At 39.9% G+C, this 20,021-nt stretch overlaps 1 protein-coding gene across 20 annotated transcripts in view; it reads left to right on the top strand.

Annotated features, from left to right (window-relative positions):
* TBCK (TBC1 domain containing kinase) overlaps positions 1–20,021 on the top strand; it is a 280,573-nt gene that overhangs the window by 169,945 nt on the left and 90,607 nt on the right. For 17 of the 20 annotated variants that reach the window (XR_012158524.2, XR_012158514.2, XR_012158513.2 and 14 more), the window contains 2 exons: positions 1,344–1,503; positions 15,864–16,252. Coding sequence is in view for 1 of the 20 variants with exons in the window: in XM_073340839.2 (XP_073196940.2) it covers positions 1,344–1,503; positions 15,864–15,974 (271 nt within the window). In the remaining 19 variants the exon portion in view is untranslated. Of the gene's footprint in view, positions 1–1,343; positions 1,504–15,863; positions 17,678–17,992; positions 18,833–20,021 lie in introns of those variants that run through there. The other 3 variants (XR_012158523.2, XM_073340839.2, XR_012158526.2) reach the window with 3 other exon arrangements.

The following is a 20,021-nucleotide window of genomic DNA, read 5'->3' as shown; positions in this document are numbered from 1 at the left end:
ATATAGAGGTGAGAAATAACAGACCTCAACTCTATTGTCCTTCTGCAAATTTGAGTACACAGAGTCAGTCCCTTATCTCTTGCTAAAAGTGTAAAGTTTCAGAAAGTTCAATGAATAGAAGATTGTTGGGAGCAGAATAGATCCAGAGAAGGAAAAGAAATCTGTAGCTAAATGTGAGAAGCAAGGGACATGTGCTTGTTTTGCTAAAATATTATATGTTTGCTGTTGAAGAAAAAAATCCAGAATACTTAACATTGTTGTTTTCGTTAAATAAAACAATGTAAACGTCTGTCTGGTGATGTTCTCCTCCTAATACAGCATGGCAAGAAAATCCTCCAAATATTGATGATTAACCTGTTGAATTGGAGATAGTTCACCTCCCAATGACTTTATAAATATCTGCTTCAATTACCTGACTAGTGATTTAAATCAAATCTGCCCTTGTTTTGAGTTCAATTTCAGTTTGGGAAATGTTCTTCCATTTTTAGTTAGCTGAGATTTTGTTCATACTTCATACCTTAAAGTTTAAATGAGGGCAATTTCAGAATGGCAGAACTAACGTAAAACAATGCAGAAATGTGAGACGCTACTCGGCTTGACTGAATATCCCTGTATTCAAGATTTTAGAGGAAAGTTCATAGTACTTGATATCTAAAGGGTTAACTACTGTAGTGAGGGCAAAGTAGTTGCTCTACACAGAAGAGTTTCATGGCTGTTTAAGCATAGTTAAACCTTTACAAGGCTGCATGCTGATAAAACAGACAGAATGATGTGTCCCTGAGCATAAATCTCTGCTTCCTCATGTGAAACTAAGTACTCATTGACCACTGCAGAATTCAAAATGATTCCATCTGTCACTTTTTAAACAGCAAATAAATCTTCATGCTATTAGTTTTCCTGTGAGGTGGCAGCTGTTGTTTTCAGAATGGGTAAACAATAAATGAGGTTCTTGATATATACTAATCCAGTAAGAACAAATTAGCCTGTGTCACATCAGACGTTGGGGAGGAGGCGGGAGCTACTTATAAATTAGATAGTTTGTTTCACTTACATAGATCTTTGGCATTAGCAATGAAGAGAAAGAAAAATACAAAAAAAGTTCATTGTTTAGTTATGAGTTAAAGCTGTACCATCCAAATTCTGTGCTAAAATTGAAAGTCACGTTGACTTCAATGGGAGTGGTGCGTACATACAAATCTGAGAGCTGGGTTCACTCCTGGTTTATTTGTTTATATTGTGGTAGCACTTAGAGACCCCAGCCCCACTGACCTATGTGCTTTACAGCAGGTGTGGGTGTATCCAGTTTCTTTTTTCATGTTTCCCTTAACTGTGTTGCCCGTCAGCTTTAATCGCGGCCACATTTCAGGCAGCATCAACATTCCATTTGGCTCAGCATTCACTGCGGAAGGAGAGCTCGTCCAGTGCCCTGCTACTGCCACACTCCAGAGCTTCAAAGGAAGAGTTGTTGTGATTGTAGGACATGTGGTGAAGAGCACGGCTTCTGTAAGTTTATAGCTATAACATATACTCACTCTAAATAAATTCATGAAAGATAAGTCCATCAGTGGCTATTAACCAAGATGGGCAGTGATGGTGCCCCTAGCCTCTGTTTGCCAGAGTCTGGGAGTGGGCAGCAGCGGATGGATCACTTGATGATTACCTGTTCTGTTCATTCCCTCTGGGGCACATGGCTTTGGCCACTGTCAGAAGACGGGACACTTAGCTTGATGGACCTTTGGTCTGACTCAGTATGGCCTTTCTTAAATAATGTCCAGGCCCTGAATATTAATTTTTAGGCACCAAAAAATAAATATCCCTGTCTGTTACTTAGCAAATGGATGCCATACACATGTTTTGGGAAGCCCTGGTTTGTGTGGGTTTTTTTTGTTTGTTTTTGGCCTCTTTCCAGTTAAAGAGAAAAGGATTTGTATTTCTTTTAAACATTTAGTGTCTGGAAAATGTCAGTGTTTGATGAAAAGGGATTGCTAAAAAAGAGGTAATTGTCTTACAGCTTTAAAAAGTTCATTTTCAAAATGACCAATTTCTGAATTTGCAATGGAGAGAGCTAGTTTTGTGAAATGGCTTGGTGATCTTGCCATCTCTGTAGAATTACAAAATTCATCCAAATTTCCAACATCCATGGAAAGGGGGAATAAGAAGAACGGTTTTAAGTCTAAACAAAATGAAATATTATACCCAGCCAGGAAGAATACTGGCACTTACTGATCAGGCTTCCAATATTCTGGGCATCCTTGGGCCACTCTGCCCCAAGTGCTAAGGAGAAAAAGGCACATCCCTTTAAATATGCTACTGTCGGGTGACAGTGGTGAAGTGTCTCTGTTTTTAAGCATTTGGAGGCAGTGATCAGACTTGCCTCTTTATTTCTGTAGCTGAACATTAATGACTTTACAATGACTCTTGACATTTTTCTTCTGAAGGGAAATTAAATTGGAAACTTTCCTTTTGTTAGTAAAGTTCTTTGACAAATTATCTTCCCTCTCTAAATTCCTTTCTGAGAAAGAGTATAACTTAGTTTCATCAAAATCTCGAAGTCTCTGCACTCAGAAAGGACATGAGTTAAAGGCCTGATACGGAAGATTAGAATGCTGTGAATTACCAGTGACTCTTCACATGGCTTATAGCAACAGAATGCATCTGTTTTTTGGATTTGTTTGAAGCACTTCACTATATCCCTAAAGGAGGAGGAAAATAAATAGAAACGTCCGTGTTGGTCACTTACAAAATACATTCAGTGATAAATATCTATTCACTTGGATGGTACCAAACAGAGGTAGTATGTGGGCTGACTATACAGCAGATCTAGAGTAGTCTCAGATCAGTGAGTGTCTTGGCACATGCAGTTATGTGCATTACAACTGAGTAAGTCTATGATAAATATTTCAATGTGAAAATCAATTTAAATAATCACAGTAGCTCACTAAATGCCTGAACACATAAATCCTTCCTCGGAGGAACAAGTGCAGAATGCATAAAATGCTCAATGCCAAGTGGAGATGATTTAATGGAAGTTTTAAGCATTTGATGGTGGGTTACGCAGAAGCTTTCAACAATTACATTTTAAACCACTAAACATCATCATCTATCTTAATAAGAGCTTTACCATTCAACGACTTCCTGGGAAAAGGGGACAGGGAAATAAAAATGCCCTGGTGTATCAATGATGAGTCTCATTATTGAAGACATCCCACACATTTGCAAATCAGTTCTCAGCAGTTGTCTTGAAGGATCATTTTTGGAAACACTTTATTTGAAACACAGAGGCAACATGGGTACTAATTTAAGAAAAGAAAAAAAGAAAAAAACTGATCAAGCTACCAGTGGGAGTTGTCTTAACTAAAGACTGGGTAAAGGCTTAGGGATTTGACCTCTCCATCAGTCACACTAGATTTGTATGAAGGGTCCTGTACTTCCCTTTTTGCATGATATGATGCCGCTTTGTATACCAACCAGAGTAACCTGGGCTTTCTTGCTGCCATATCCAATTTCAAATTCATGTTTTTATTTATTGTCCACTACTGCCGTAGGCAGGGCTTGAAAAATTTACCCCACCCTACTAGACTCAGAACTAAACCCACTAACCAAGGTGAAAGATACCTCCCTGTCCCCAAAGCCATGCTCTCTGCAATCTAAGAAAACACAGTCTTTGTGTTTATCTGTACCATTGTCAGTAATCTATTTAATATATTTTGAAAAATGTAACTTACTCTGTTCATATTGGTTTTGTTTTATGATTCTTGATAACATTACTGCTGTCCAGGGAGGTTTTCTAAATAGCAACAGAGAAACTGACGAAAGAAAAGGATTTTCATAAAATACTTGCACTGACTAATATTTTTTCCCCCAAAAATCACTCGAGTACTGAAACCTCACTTGTAGAGCCTGATTAAAACTGTCTCTATTAGCTCTTTATGGCTGGTACATGTTAAAACTGTATCAGATTGCCTCTGTTCAGAAGGTTCATAAATTCAACGACTTGTGTTTCTGCATCTCTCTATAAAAACCATGGCAATACCAACTTCATCCTATACAAATGTTTGAAGATGTATTTCACCAAGCTGAAATTGGGGGCATGGGACTGGACTTGTCCAAAATAGTAGCTATTAATTTATTGTTGAACATGGAACAATGAGCTAGTTAAAGTCACTAATATGAAAAACAGAAAATAAAAGTGTAAAACCAAACAAAATGTTGCACAATGAAAAGTTGTAATAAACTCTTAATTTTAAGTGTTGTGTCAAACTATTCCAAGTAAAAAAGAAATTAGTGTTTGTTAGTGCCTAATCCAAAAAAGTCACTAAAATGATCAGATGTTTAAATGTATTGATTAAATACAGGACAGAAGGAAGGAACATGAAAAATGCTGCTGAACAAAGTGATTGAATAACTGTAATTAGAAAGTGGAAGATCTCATTTTAATTTGCATTAATGCCTTGCTTTATATCATTACAATGCATCCAAAGTTGACTGTCCCTGAATTGATTTGTAGAGAATTCTTCCTTTTCTACATGCATCCTTTGTTATTGGTTTAGCTTCCACATGATGAAACACTTAGACTAGCTTTAGAAAGTCCTTTCTTCCCATATAGACAAAAACATTTGCTTTCAGCAGGAGAAGCAGGAACACAGCAATGGTAAAGAAACTAGTTCTGTTTTGGCTTCATTTAAACACTTCCGTAGGCCAGGATTAAGCCATGCTAAATCCTACTTGTCAATAACCCCTTAATTTAACTCACCCTGAAGATTAAACGAATAGGTTGGCTGATATATGAGAGCCTGACTGAATGTGCTGTTAGCAGAGTAATATTAGCATGGAAAGAAACTGAGGCTGAAGCTGAGTGTAGTTAATGCAATGCACTGTGTTCTGGCCCCCCTGGAATGTTTGTTGCCTTGAGGATGGCTGTAATTTTATGTGAATGTGCAGCTTCTGGGTGGTTACTGAGCCTTCCTTACTGGCCAAATAATAGCCTATATCTTGCAACAGCAAGAAACCACTAAGAAAAAAGGGTGATGGGAGAGAGTTAAACAGTCTGAATTGAGTCCGAGTAAACAACCTTTAAATGATTGAAATAACATTATATTCTTATGCTTCTTATGCCTTACATTCTCATGCTAATTTATGTCTTAAATATCCCCTCCCTACATTTGTACATGGGAAATGGACTCTTAAATTTCAGCAGGGATACTGGATAACTGAAGTGGAGTGTATAACGGTTAAGCTGATATTTGGATATGCACAACAGCAGCTCTTGCTTAATTTGTGGCTGATAGAATTTCAATACATATTTAAATCAGTGATCGAAGTTTGAGAGTCAGCGAGCTAAAGATGGATCAATGGTGTAAGTCACAGAAATGTGGCGAGGGGCTAGTTTTGTGGGTAGGAGGTCACTATTTACTTATCCAAAAGTATCAATTCTGATGCATTATCTGTGGGGGGGGGTGTTTATTTTTAACGAAGTCCTGCTTTTATCTGTGTTACAGCCAAGTTGACTGAAGTTAGAAGAGATCAATTGACTTGACCAATGTCAGAGAGAGAGTTAGTGGCTTAGCCTCAATAGTGACATTCACTTCTACCTGGGCTGGTGTCCTTGGAGAAAATTTACCATTTTCCTGACTTGCCCAGATTATTTAATGCATCTCTTATTTTTAGTTAAATGTTTAACTGGAAAAAAATGTTTTCAGACCATTTTTTCCCTGATAGCAATACAAATACACAGATTATATTAGCCTAACTCTGTAATCTTAAATCACCAGCCAATCATTTCTCAGCAGTGAAGCAATCTCTTTAACAAGAAGGCATGTTAATATAGTAACATTCTTAATCTGTTGATGATAATAATTAGACTCTGACTTTTTCTTACTGTGGGAAAATATTATTGGATGGAATGCTGGGAATAGTGTAGGATCTCACTACAGAGAGATGGCTGGTCAGCCATGGAGCAGAACTAAATGAACCATCAGTCTTGTGTTTTTATAGTTGTACAGTGAATCCTCAGTCATGGAGTTTGAACTTTTGGTTGTTTTTACATTGATTATTTTGACCTGGTAAAGTCATTGCTTTATTATTAATCCATTATGTAGATCATTTTTTAAATTCCTCTTGCAAGCTGTTGTACCATAATACTGTAATAATTCTAACCAGTCAAGAGTAGCTATGAGATAAGATCTATGAATTATCCCCAAAGCAAAGACAAGCAATCTGGGTTTTGTATGAGGTGGTCTTGACTCTTTACAAAGCACAAAGAAAAATTTAAGTTCAGCCTCTCTTTAGTATGACCCATTCCTGGCCCAAGATGATGTCTTCTACCTTACGAAAATGACATATTGTCTGAATCTGCCTGGTGACGCTTTCACATGGCAACCTTTCCTTTTCCTTTAAAAAAAAAAAATGAGGTTTGGAGGAAATAGGTAGCAACTGAAAACAGATTATTTTATAGCATTGAGAGACAATTACCAGAATGCATTTTTGCTGACTACATTCTTTACATGACTGAAGACTGAGTGTAGCATGGTACTGTTAGATAATTACTTGCCAGACTTCTGAAAGTCAGCAAAATTTAAAACATAAGCATCTAGCTGTTACATTTAAATTTTAAAATAATTATTTTTCAATAATTACATTACATTTAAATCTATGTTCAAGTCCGCAGGTAAGGTAGTCAGTGTATAATTACCAATATTAATGAATGTTCTTGTTCCTAATTATCTTAGTACTGCACTAAAGATGTTGCATTGTGTGTTTAAAGTATTGAATTTGTTACTGAGAAGTTTGATGGTTTCGATTATATGGAGGCTGGGAATTTTCAAAGGAACCTAAGGGTGTTAAGTGCCCAGCTTCCATTGAATTGCAACTGGATTTTGATACCTAACTTGCTCTCTTGAAAACCCCAGCCAAAGAGGCTAGTCTCTTCAGGGTAAAGGTTGGTGCTACTTTCATGTTTAAAAACCCATATTTTGATACATGCACACCCTACTAACTTAATTAAAAAACAAACAGAAATCTCTGAACTTTCACATGGGTGAAATATTAACCAAGGGTCACTTTTTTTTTTTTTTTTAAAAAGACTGAGAGCCAGATTTACAAGTGCAGGTAGGCACCTAGCTGGATTTACAAAAGAGCCTAAGCATCTTAGGGTACATCTACACTTTGAGCTGGAGATGTCAGTTCCAGCTTGAAGAGATATATCTGCGCTAGCTCTGATTCTATTAGCATGCTAAAAAATTCTAAAAGAAGAATGTAGCTGGACACCGTGAGTGATGGGGGAGGGACTAGCTGCCCTGAAAGCATATCCTTCCAAGACACTAGGTACACGCTCAAGGTGGCTGACCCCTCAGGTCACTTGCACCGCCTCTGATTTTAGCTGTCTCTTCAAGGTGGAGGTATAAATTCCAGCTCAAAGTGTAGACGTACTCGTCGGCACCTATCTGCATCTAGCAGCAACTAAATACCCTTGTAAATCTGGCCCTGGAGCAAATATATAATGTGCATGGTCCCAGTGCAAATACGATAAAGTCCTTATGATTCCCAGTGGACATTTTATGAAGTTGGGAAAAAGAGAGCTGCTGTCATCCCCACTCTATAATTCCAAACACCACAGGATCACAGGAGAGTGATACAGGGCTGTGAGCCAGGAGGTCATCCTGAGTTCTTATCTCACCCCTACAACTGGCCTTAATTACTTTGCACTTACAGTTTGCAGTACTACACAGACATTATTTAGTTAGGCTTTACGTTGCCCTGAGCAAGTAGGTTAAACAAATAAAGTTAAAAAAGAAACAGAGTCAGGAGAAGTTTCCCCGCTGTTCCTTTGCCAGCTCATAAATCAAAAGCAGCCTGGCCTAGAAACCCCAAATGTGTATTATTCTGTTATCCCTGATGAGGTTAATGCCTCTGACAGTTATTAGAAAGTTTGGGTTATTTTAAGGAGGAGTTTGATCTGTCTGTCTGTTTTATTAGATGTTTCTGGTTCTAGGAGGCACTGATAGGCACTTGTGGAGCCCTGAGCTTTACCTCCCCAGAAATTTCCATGAATTCTGGGGGAAACACTGACATAAGGGAAGCGAGACTGGTGCTTCACCTCCCCCGAGCTGAGCCCTCTGTGAGGGCATGAAAGATTGATGGGGCTGAGCCAGTAGTTTGATCTGGAGATGCCGTGCTCGAAGGGTTCCTTCAGAGATGTCAACCTTGCAGGTTATGTTTTGGAACTAGGAAGCTCCATGTGGGCCTTGCCTTCCGCTATCCATATGGTACAGAAAAAGGAGACTAGACTTCAACATGATCTCTTCTCTGAGCAGGAACTTTAAGCCCTAGATGGACTTCTGTCATTGAGCAATTCTTAAACACTTTTAAACAAATAAAGCAATTCTTAGACAAAAAAGAAAATAACTGAAGTTAAAATTAAACCAGCATACGTCTGACTTTTGGGCTGGAGATGGGAGGGGAAATGTTTCAAAAGAACAATATCCCATTTAAAAACAAATCCCCTAAACGAAACTTCTTGGAAATTCTGGATGACTAAGGGCCTTAAAAAAAAAAAAACAAAAAAAACAACCAACCAAAAAATACCAAACACTTTATTATCAATTGATACGTTTTCTGTTGAATCCTAAAATGGTATTTTTCCCCATTATTGTTTCACAGCCCACTCAACCATATTGATATGAGATGTTAGATTTCGTGGAAGTGCTTTGGTTGGTACAAATTAGCTGCGTTACAAGAATATTCTCAGGAATTGGGTTACTTTTCACTTTCAGCTGTTCTCAGGAATGTTTGTGTTTGCTATTGCATTTTCACATTCCTAAATTGAAGATTCAACGCTTAGGGCAGCATCATTCTCTTTCATGTACATTGACACTCATATAACCTTATCTGATTCCAGATAATAGCTGTCCATCTATGTAGATGAATGGAATATTTTCATTCAAACTCTTGTGTGTAGCACCTTTCAGTTATCACTTTGTAGCTGAAGTTATGGAATGGAAAGTGTATCTTCAGTATGCAAAGAATTCTTCCTTGATCTTGTTAGAACAATAAGTGCATTTTTAACATACTGTGTGTTTACACTAAATTTATACCTTAACTCCTTCCCTTTCTTCCTTTTCAGTATATGGTGCTACTTTAATAGTTATCAAATAACAGTGCCTAGCTAATTGCATTTTTTAATGTCCATCACCTGAATATCAAAGTGCAATGTCATTTATCGGGAGCAATAGGTGAAAGCACATGGCAGAATGCGATAGCAGGATCCAAATGGCCAGTTTGTGGGTGGCAAGCTAGTGTGCACCCTGTCTTGAACTCACTAAGTCTCCAGGTAGACAAGCCCTTAGTGTTTAGAAGTAGTTGTACTAAAAATACCTTCTCTGAAGCAGTGGGATTCAGTGTCTGGCTAGTGCAACAGAGAAAGCTTGTTCATGGATACTAGTGAATAATTTCTTTGCTTGGTTCATGTCTACTCTCCTTCACTAGAATCAAGGGCAGCCTACTGGTTCCATTTTACAGTAAAACAGCCTGCAGTCCCCCAGCTGAAGCTTTTGTAACATATGTTTACAAAGCAATAGAAAGAAATGAACATTTGAGGAATCTTGTAACAATCTACAGGTAGTACAAAGTTTGGATGAGAGAGATCTCTGACGTGAGTATCTCATTGCCTTCCGATTCTTTGTGTGGCTTTGCTTCCTTGTACTGATGATTGGTCACAGCATTCTTTCACTTAGTATTCTGGTACACTATGCTATTCCTCCTTCCTTCCCCATGCATCCTTTAATTTTCCCTGGCCACAGGAATGTCTGTTAAAGCAAGAAATTTAAACAGCACTATCATGATGGCCAGCCTGCAGAGAGTTGGGAACTGACTGTAATCCATTATGGCTCAAACTGCATTCTGTCACAGGAATCTCCACTATATACATTCTGAGACCATGATGCGTCTAGTGTAATACAACTGGTACCCTTGAAAGCTGTGTGGTTTTACTGCTTTGAGTAGTCTGGTATAAACACAGTTTGATAAATGATCCCTAGGGGGATCTAAGGTTCCCAGTTAAACCATGGAGATCATTATGGCTCCTGATACATGATGGTACTTAAATGATGGAAAGAAGGGTCAAACGTACTGTGTATATTTCTATGTAGAGCTGCTGAAATATGGCATCCAACACTAAATTAAAATGAATTTGCTTCAGCTGTGCCTGTGCCTCTTTTTGAGCATTTGAGTAAAGGAGTTTTATTCACAAGAATGCTTAAATATCAAATATTTGCAGGCTCAGTAGTTCACACTGAAAAGGGCATATTTTATGCGGAATTAATTGGTGCTTAACCCAGAAAATGGGCAGATTCCCAAAGCCGTCACCAGAAACCTGGGATGGTAGTGGCTAAACAATCCATTCAAAGATCTCCATGCACCCTCCACACACTCAATTATTTGCTGCGAATGTGACATGAGGAAATTAAATTGAACTGTGCATGCAGCTAGTAAATTTCATAGTGCCCTAACATTTTTGGAACAATGACTTCAGCAAAGACTATGTGACCTAGAAAAGAGAGTCAGTCAATTTTTCTAGTATTTCTTAGTATTTCCTAAATCCTAGTTATCTGGTGCCTCTCCTTGAGAGACTTAAAGCCCTTTTCCTGAAGTTATACTTCTCCAGTCAGGGAATAAAAACAATGCCATTCCACTTTTGTTGTTCAATGACAAATAAACATACCTCAAATTTTGAATATTAACTAGTGAATTCTTGCAAATAACTGTTTTATCTGAGTAACTGATACATTTGAGGAAACCACGATCTGTTTGTGAACATTGAGATTTATAAGAAAGGGGGACACAAGAATTTTACATGTCACAAGGATAGTTGGAATTGAGATTTGAATAATGCTTGCACAATTTATGTATATTCCAAGAAGCCTTTTTTAAAAAAAAAAAAAGTTTTACAGGTTATTCCAAACTAAGCATCCCCAACACCAATTGGCTTCTGTGCTCACAGTACCCTGTAAATCAGGTCACTTTTATTTAGTTGCAAAATAAACTATTTAGGTGCTAACTTTAGGCCCCTGTTTTGATAGTGTGTCTTAGTATTTGAAAAAGAAAATATCAGCCCATCTACAATGGATAATATGGTAGAATGACACAATCATGTGAGGACATGGGGGGAGACTAATTTTTAGCATTCTGAAATTAGAGTTTCTGCTGCTGACACCATAGAAGAAATCTATCGGTGGCTCAGAAGGTCACACTACTTCATGGTATTTGTATGTCAGGAATTTTACTCATTTTAGACTATTAATTCTTAAAGTCTGTGTTTGAGCAACATTAATTTTCTCTTTGTATTGTTTGTTTTCTCATGTCTTTAAAGTTTTACTACGTGATATTTGTACATAACTGTTAAGTTGTGAAAAAGACTTGAAGTTGATGTAAATATTTGAAATAACCTTTCCTCCCTGTTCCTTTGAGCAGTATACATGCCAGAAATAACCCTTTCACCTTTTTTGATAATGCAAGCTGCATACAGTGTACCTTGGCAGGATAAGATTCCAGGTGGCATTAGAACATTTTTCCATACAATTCCATCTCCAATCTTATAATTAATGTGGGATGCACAGCTCCTGTTCTTCTCTCTCTGGCTGACTTGCCTATCTGCAAGAAGCAGGAACCAATGCATACAAGAAGAGAAATATAAAAAGTTAATATTTTAATTAGGGAGACTGAAGGAAGTTTTGATAATGCCAACAAAACACTTCAAATATAATCTAATGCTGAATCCTACAGCTGTTTCTGCTTTCAGAACAAAATATACAAATAACAGAACATGAAATTGGCATTGTCTTTTCTTTTCCCCCTCCAGTAATCAGATCAGGTAGTTGTTAAGCTAGGGTCAAACCCTGGCCCACTCCAGCTCTGCAGCATGGAGCCATCTGATGCTGTGGAGCACAAATGTTCCCCAGGGCTGCAGAGTTCTCTTGGTGTGTTGGGATTAGGAGTTAGAGAGGGATCTTGTATGACAGCCAGGAAGCTCCCTCATAGTAATGTTTGTGCCCCTGTCCTCCAGCTGTCACCCACAAAGTTGAGAGTGCTGGGGATGACATCAAGGGAAGACAGTACATCTCCAGTTTCCCAGAAGAAGAGTATGGGGTGTCTCTGACTGCTGGTGGTTAAATGAGATGGGTTGAACAGCACCTAAAGCAAGCTCCTGGTTGACCACTCTACACTGGTATAGTCTGGCAGAGCAAAAACATCCCAGTATGCTTATCAGGAGTTGAAAAACACATGCATGGTAATTCAAAACTCTCTGTGTGGTGTGTTTTATTTTAAATACTACTTAAGGACCCAGGATTATGGTCCCTGCTCTCCCCTCTGGCAGTTCTGGAAGAGTTGCAATAACCTCCACAGGCAAAACATGGAAAAATGGGGACAGGGAACCTCAGAGAGCAATTAGGGTGTGGGAATGTCACTGTGTAAGTCCCCAACCTGAAAGATTCTGTGCCTTGCTCTGGCAGACTGAATACAAAGCCCCTCTGTCATCTTTCTACACTGGGAACAACTGTCCTCAGTTAGTTGACTTATGAGGAGCTTGATTACATGCAGGTAGAAGGCTAATATATGTCTTGCTCCTGTGTGACTGAGCTATGATTTAGGCTTTGACCAGGGTGTCCTTTGTCTGGCCAGGCCTACTAGCAGCTGACTATATAAACATCAGTGTGTGGTGGTTGATGTGATCTAACTGCTTCAGTTTGTGTTCGTGATATTGTCCTAGATGTTTGTCCCTGGTGGTCTTTGATAAGTCCTGTCAATGGATTTCTTTGAGTGTCCTGATGAATGGTCTCTACAGTTCTCCCAAATGCTAATCATAGAATATCAGGGTTGGAAGGGACCTCAGGAGGTCATCTAGTCCAACCCCTTGCTCAAAGCAGGACCAATCCCCAACTAAATCATCCCAGCCAGGGCTTTGTCAAGCCTGACCTTAAAAATATCTAAGGAAGGAGATTCCACCACCTCCCTAGGTAACGCATTCCAGTGTTTCACCACCCTCCTAGTGAAAAAGTTTTTCCTAATATCCAACCTAAACCTCCCCCACTGCAACTTGAGACCATTACTCCTTGTTCTGTCATAACTACCACTGAGATCAGTCTAGATCGATCCTCTTTCGAACCCCCTTTCAGGTAGTTGAAAGCAGCTATCAAATCCCCCCTCATTCTTCTCTTCCGCAGACTAAACAATCCCAGTTTCCTCAGCCTCTCCTCATAAGTCATGTGTTCCAGTCTCCTAATCATTTTTGTTGCCCTCTGCTGGACTCTTTCCAATTTTTCCACATCCTTTTTGTAGGGTGGGGCCCAAAACTGGACACAGTACTCCAGGTGAGGCCTCACCAGTGTCGAATAGAGGGGAACGATCGTGTCCCTCGATCTGCTGGCAATGCCTCTACTTTTACATCCCAAAATGACATTGGCCTTCTTGGCAACAAGGGCACACTGTTGACTCATTTCCAGCTTCTCGTCCACTGTAACCCCTAGGTCCTTTTCTGCCGAACTGCTGCCAAGCCATTCAGTCCCTAGTCTGTAGTGGTGCATGGGATTCTTCCGTCCTAAGTGCAGGACTCTGCACTTGTCCTTGTTGAACCTCATCAGATTTCTTTTGGCCCAATCCTCTAATTTGTGTAGGGCCCTTTGTGTAGGTATCCTGTCCCTACCCTCCAGCGTATCTACCCGTGACCCCTTCAGCCTCTCCCCCAGAACAAGCATATACTTTTTGTTAAATTTTCATTAGAATCAGTACCTCCTCCTCAAATTCCTGTCAGCTCGTTACTTACAAGAGCTCTTACTCTGCCACTTTGTTCCCATCTCACGGTTACTTTTGCTGCCCTGCCTCTCTCCTAACTATTTGAATACTTGCTTCTCTCTACAATATCATGTCTTTCTTCAAATCACCCAACTAGCAGACTCTGTTTCTCTGATGGTCTCCCCACTCCAACTGCTGTTTCCCAGTTGTCACAGGCCTCTCCAGTCTAGTTACCATGGGGCTCCCTCAGCACACCAGCAGGATTTACATGGGCCATTTGTCAAATATGCAGTGAAAGCTCATTTCTAACTATACCCTGATTACTGGGGCATGGCAAAAGTATTGTGTAGCACAAGATTTATGATGTACAAACCCTAAATGAGAAGCAATTATGTGTGATTTAGATTCACTTTTTAAATAAAATGAAATGGCAGTCATATTAAGACCAATGTGTGGTAAATCCCTATTTATAGTTAAAATTTAAAATATTAATAGACACTGTATGTAGCTTTTGAAGAGTTATGAGTAAAACGTGATAGATATATGATGTAGGTATGACGAGGTATAGATACGGGATGAGATAAATATATGTCATTAAGAGCGTATGGTAATTTTTCCAGCATATTTTTGATGAATATAGCACAGGTACTTCTTTTTAAAAAAAGAAACATATCCATATATGTGTTTGTGTGTGGTTAGTGACTGTAAAGATAGTGGGGGAGTCTGAATACGCCTCAGGAATAGTTAAAATGCATATCGCAAGAAGCTCTGGTTCATAGAACTTTCCATGGATGCGGGGTATTTATTCCTCTGTTGCAAGCTGACATCACTTGGCAGCTACATATCCCATCTTGCTTAATGCCTGTAATGTTTTTCTTTTTGATCCTTTGAATCTTCCACTGACTGACAGAAGCCAATGAGGAAGGAGAAAGACACATCAACATAGTCTGACTTTGGTGTTCCCTAGGGTAGTACCTCTACGAGACATGACCCTAGGAATTCCCTGACACTGATCAGCTGTGACCCCTTATATTATCTGAACAAATCTTCAGTGATCAGAGAGCATGTGCTGAATTCTCACTCCCTATTCACGTCTAACCTGAATCACTTGGAAAGGAATGCAGTAACTTTGTTTGACATACAGATGTACAAAAATGAATTATGTGCATATTTAAAATGCCTTTTAAGGGTGACATAAAACACACACATTACAAGGTGAAAATTCCAGCTGGGGAAATTTAATACTTGGCTACTATTAATTGTTGTTGTTTGTCGCCCTCAAAGGAAATGCGGTCTTTCTGTTTTAGCATTGAGCAGGTAACGCTGAAGCACGTAGTCTTAAGCCTTGGTAGCTATTATAGCGTCCTGGTCATTTAAATGGGAAGTAGACAAAAAAAATTCTTCCAGCTACAGTTTAGTGTGCCAAATTCAGTTCACATGGTGGCACTAGAATGGAAGTTATTGCCCTGTTGGAGTTGGTAATTTAGTTGGCTGGCAGAAGTAATTCTTAGTGCTTTATACTTCCTGTGAGTTGTGCAAATGGATAGTAAATGGTAAAAAATCAGGAAGAAAGCAAACGTACAGACTTGTTAAATTGTGGGGGTGGGAGTTGGCTGTGTGTTTTCCAAACAACATTTGGTTGGGAAAATTGAATGTCAGGGTAACGCACTGATCATAATGACAGATGCTGGCAATTGGATGACTATGGAGAATTTTATCTCCACTTTTAAACCACTAGAGGATGGTTCCTCTGGATCAGATGTTAAGGAATAGTGATGAGTGAGGAAACTGGACCTGCAGATGTTTGTACAATACATCATCTGTAAAGAGAATTCAGAGCGACCAATGTGAGGCTTTTCACGACCACCAAATTTAATGCAATGCATACAAACAAACAAACTCGTATAGGCTGCTATGCCATAGTAGTTAGTAGGAAAGCAGTTCTGTTGTGGGGTTCACAGGTGAATGCAGATATTATACAGGGATATTATTAAGGTTATCCTCTGTTTCACTTCGCTTTCTTAGCTCAGAAAAAGGAGTGCAATAGACAGCATACTAACGATGTGTATTTGTTTCAGTTTGCAGCTCATCTAGTGCAAATCAAATATCCAAGAGTCTGCATTCTGGATGGAGGCATAAACAAGATCAAGCCAACTGGTCTTCTGACAGTTCCTTCTCCACAGATATGAACCACTACAAATTTTGAGAGAATTTAAAGTTAGAGGGTTCTGTCGACTGTGTGTGAGCATCATAAACCCTAAGGGCATTAAGACATCTGCAGTATACAAGAAATCCAGATTATTAGTGTCTTTCCATGTGGATCTGGAGTGAAAGAGCTTTGACATGGAACTTCAATTGGACTGGATGAAAAATGTGAAGCTTTAAGTCTGGCAAGGGACTTCTTTCAGCAGCAATGAAATCTGCATCGAGCATTGTCAGATTCCAGTAGAAAAGCAGTGTAGCTCAGGTAAATATTTAGGGTCTATACATATTTCAGCAAAACAGGAGAAACCATTGCCAGAGAGATCACAGTTGCATTAAATAGATTATGTTTTAGAAATATTTTAGAGAGTGAACATTGAAAGTAATAGGCTGAAATTGTATCACACACATCTTACTACAAAGAACACTTTTTTTCTATCAAATCTTTAAAGAATAAATGCTGCATTTAATGATCCACTTTTGCTCTGGGCAGCTGTTTTCTGATCTGAGCAGGAAAAGAAAATAAATAAATTCCAAACTGGAAATCGTGTTCGGAGTGCTGCTGAATATATCCAGATATATACCTTCTTTTAGAGAATTGTTCATTCAGATTTCCTTTGCTCTGTTATTACCGTAGCTGTTGCAGAGTAGGCCTCATCCTGTGCAAATAATTTAATGACGTTTCCTGAAACATGAGAATTCTTAAAATATGCAGGAAAAGTACGCTTCTGACTGTACTGTGGGAAATGACAAAAGATTAATTAGCCAAACAATAATAATAGTGGTCCATGTTTGAAACACTGATGAAGGAAAAAAAGCAGTTCTGTTTTTTCACACGATAGGACTCCCCAACCTTTCATAGAAATATACATTCTAATTGAAGGTGGAAAAGGTGTACTGGGTGATCTACTTTATTCCACCTGCCAATGTAGTCACTTTTTGAAGGATCACTTCTTGAGTCTGAACTTTAAAACTGACACACTGATTCAGCAGTCATATCTCTAAAATAAAATATATGCCAGTGCTGCAGTTTTGTGAAACCAAGTACCACAAGTGGGATGAGATGGTTTTGGGTAAAGAGAATTTGGAAATGACTTTTCTTGCAGTCAGAAGCCAAGAGTGTCAAAATCAGAGATAGGAACAGGAAATGGGGTCTGTCTGCTGCCAAGGAGCTAAAAGGGAGAGTGACTTTATTTTTTGTTTTGTTGTTTGATTAAAGGCTTTATTTGTGTGAGACTCACCTTTTGATTATGGTGAAAAATATCTGAATTCTATGCCTCATAATTTTAGCTTAACCACAGTTTAGCCCCAGCTTTGCTATGGTTCCAAAAATTAATTTTTCTAAGTAAAATTTTTTTAAAAACCTCCAAAAATCTACAATAATCTATATCTTCCTGTACATCACTGATAAAAGTACAATATCTTTAATCCCAAAAGATGTGATGCAGGCTGTAGGCTCCCTAAATCAATAGCATTAAAATAAATGTATTGTGCTCGAATGCCCTGAGAGCAAGAGCCAGTGAGGGAGGGCTGATGTTTAAAGGGAAAAAACTTTGAGATGGTACTAAGAATCTTCCTATAACTTTAAAATTAGAAAACTTCCTTGTGCATTCTTCTGAGTATTATCTGATTTTATAATGTGGTTGTAGATATTAAAGTAGCTTGTAAAATAAAAAAGCATTAAAGATTTGTTAGTGTGAGCAGATGGGAGTTTGTCATTTGAGTTGACACAATGTTCCTTTTTTTAGAGTGGTCCATGAACTGTAAAGGTTTACAATAAAAGTACAGTGTTAGTATACAAGGACTTACTCTGGAAAAAGTGACTAAAACTAGTGCTTGCCCTAGTTTGGGAATTCATGTGATGATTTGGTTTTAACTTTGCAAATAGAGCATTGCAGCAGCTCAGTATATTTACATTTTTTCTTTCCTTATGTCATAAAAGATTAATTTCCAATATTAAGCCATTTGAAGAAAGGCTAAATACGGACCATGTGCTCTTCTGTAGATCGCCGACAAGATTATCTCATAACTGAAACTGTGGAAGATCAGCGTCCTAGAGGGAGCTGTTCCACCAGAGCACTTGGATCTGGACTGCTCAATGAGCAGAAAGTTTTATTCTGAAGTTGCTTCAGAGGTTCACTTGTGGCACACCATTAGCAATTCTTGATATCACCAGGTGACTGTGATCTGAGCAGCCCTATATACTGCATTATTCTTCATACATGGAAATGTATGTCAAGAAAAAAATTATTTACATGGACAGGAGTCACAAAAAAAGAAACGTGCAAGACCAGGAAATGCACAGAATCATTGAGCAACATCTAATTACAGTGAAGCAATTAGAAATGTGTTATGCCATTTACCTTAACACTTGAATAACTTAAACTGGACTAGATTGAGTTGCTAATGTGTAGCACTACTTATTACTTTGTTACTGACATTTTAAAAGGCTGAATAGATGGAATGAGGATATGCAAAACTTGAGACATTTTAAAGAAAGGAATTGCACATAATTTCTAGACTCCACTTTTATTGGTGTGTCTCAGATAGGCAGGGGTGAAAGTAATATAAAGGATTTACCGTTACACCGGAGTCCTGAGCAGGGGGCGGGGCCTTTAGAGATTAAATTGAGATTTAAAGGGCATGGGGCTCCGGCTGCGGTAGAGGCGGCTGGGAGCCCTGAGCCCTTTAAATCACCGCCGGAGCTACCAGTTGCGGAGGTGGCTGGGAGCCGCGGGGCTCAGGGGCCATTTAAAGGACCTGGGGCTCCGGCCACCGCTACCGCAGCTGAGCCCCGGGACCTTTAAATCACCACTCGAACCCTGCTGCCAGAACCCCGGGGTAGGAGCAGTGGCAGAGGGCTCCGGCAGTGATTTAAAGGGCCCGGGGCTCCTGGCCACTGCTACCCAGAGTGGAGCCCCGGGCCCTTTAAATTGCTGAAGGAGCCCCAGGGGCTCCGGCAGCAGGGCTCGGATGGTGATTTAAAGGGCCTGGGGCTCCAGTCACTGCTACCACCCTGGGCCCTTTAAATTGCTGTGCGAGCCCTGCTGGTGAAGCCCCTGGGGTAGCGGCGGCGGCCGGGGTCTCTGGTGGTGATTTAAAGGGTCTGGGGCTCCTGGGCCCTTTAAATTGCCTACAAGTGCCCTGGGGGCTCCCGTCTGCCACCGCTACCTCAGGGCTCTGGCGGAGATTTAAAGGGCCCGGGGCTCTGCTGTGGTAGCTGCGGCTGGGAGTCCTGGGCCATTTAAATCACCACCGGAGCCCTCAGCCGCCACTACGGCAGCAGGGCTCGGGCGGCAATTTAAAGGGCCCGGGGCTCTGGCTGCTGCTACTGCCCCGAGCCCTTTAAATCGCTGCTGGAGCCCTGTTGCTGGAGCCAGCAGAGGTTTAAAGGGCCCCGGACAGTAGTGGCGGCTGGAGCCCTGGGCACTTTAAATCACTGCCTGAGCCCCGCTGCCGGAGCCCTGGGGTAGCGGCGGCTGAGGGCTCCGGTGGTGATTTAAAGGGCCAGGGGCTCCCAGCCACCGCTACTGCAGAGGAGCCCTGGACCCTTTAAATCGCCGATGGAGCCCCAGGGCTCTGGTGGCAATTTAAAGGGCCTGGGGCTCCAGCCACTGCTGGGAGCCCCAGGCCCTTTAAATCACCACCTGGGGAAGCCGGTCTGGTACGGGGCACCGACTCTTGCTGGTATGCCATACCAGACCTTACTGGCTTACTTTCATCTCTGCAGATAAGTATTTGTTACAACTAAAAAAATATCACCACACACAATGGGTCTTGCAGTCTGAGAGCTCTTCATGGAAATCTTTGTGTATCTGGATTCTGTTGTTATGCCAGTTCCAGCACTCAGTGACAAAATTTGATTTTATCTTTTCCTCTTAGAAGTGTGAGATTCTTGTAATTGTTTGGTAACTTGTTCTCGCTACAGAGTTCTGTTTTTATGCTATCTGATTTAAAGGAGAAAAGTAGACCTGTGTTTTGGTCATTGATATTCTCACACTACATCTATTTCACCAGTTCTGGCACTGCTGGGA

The sequence above is a fragment of the Lepidochelys kempii genome, chromosome 4 (genome assembly GCF_965140285.1).
Source record: "Lepidochelys kempii isolate rLepKem1 chromosome 4, rLepKem1.hap1, whole genome shotgun sequence".
Lineage (NCBI taxonomy): Eukaryota > Metazoa > Chordata > Testudines > Cheloniidae > Lepidochelys > Lepidochelys kempii.
Note: the sequence above shows the minus strand (reverse complement) of the source record. Positions and strands in the feature narration are given on the sequence as shown.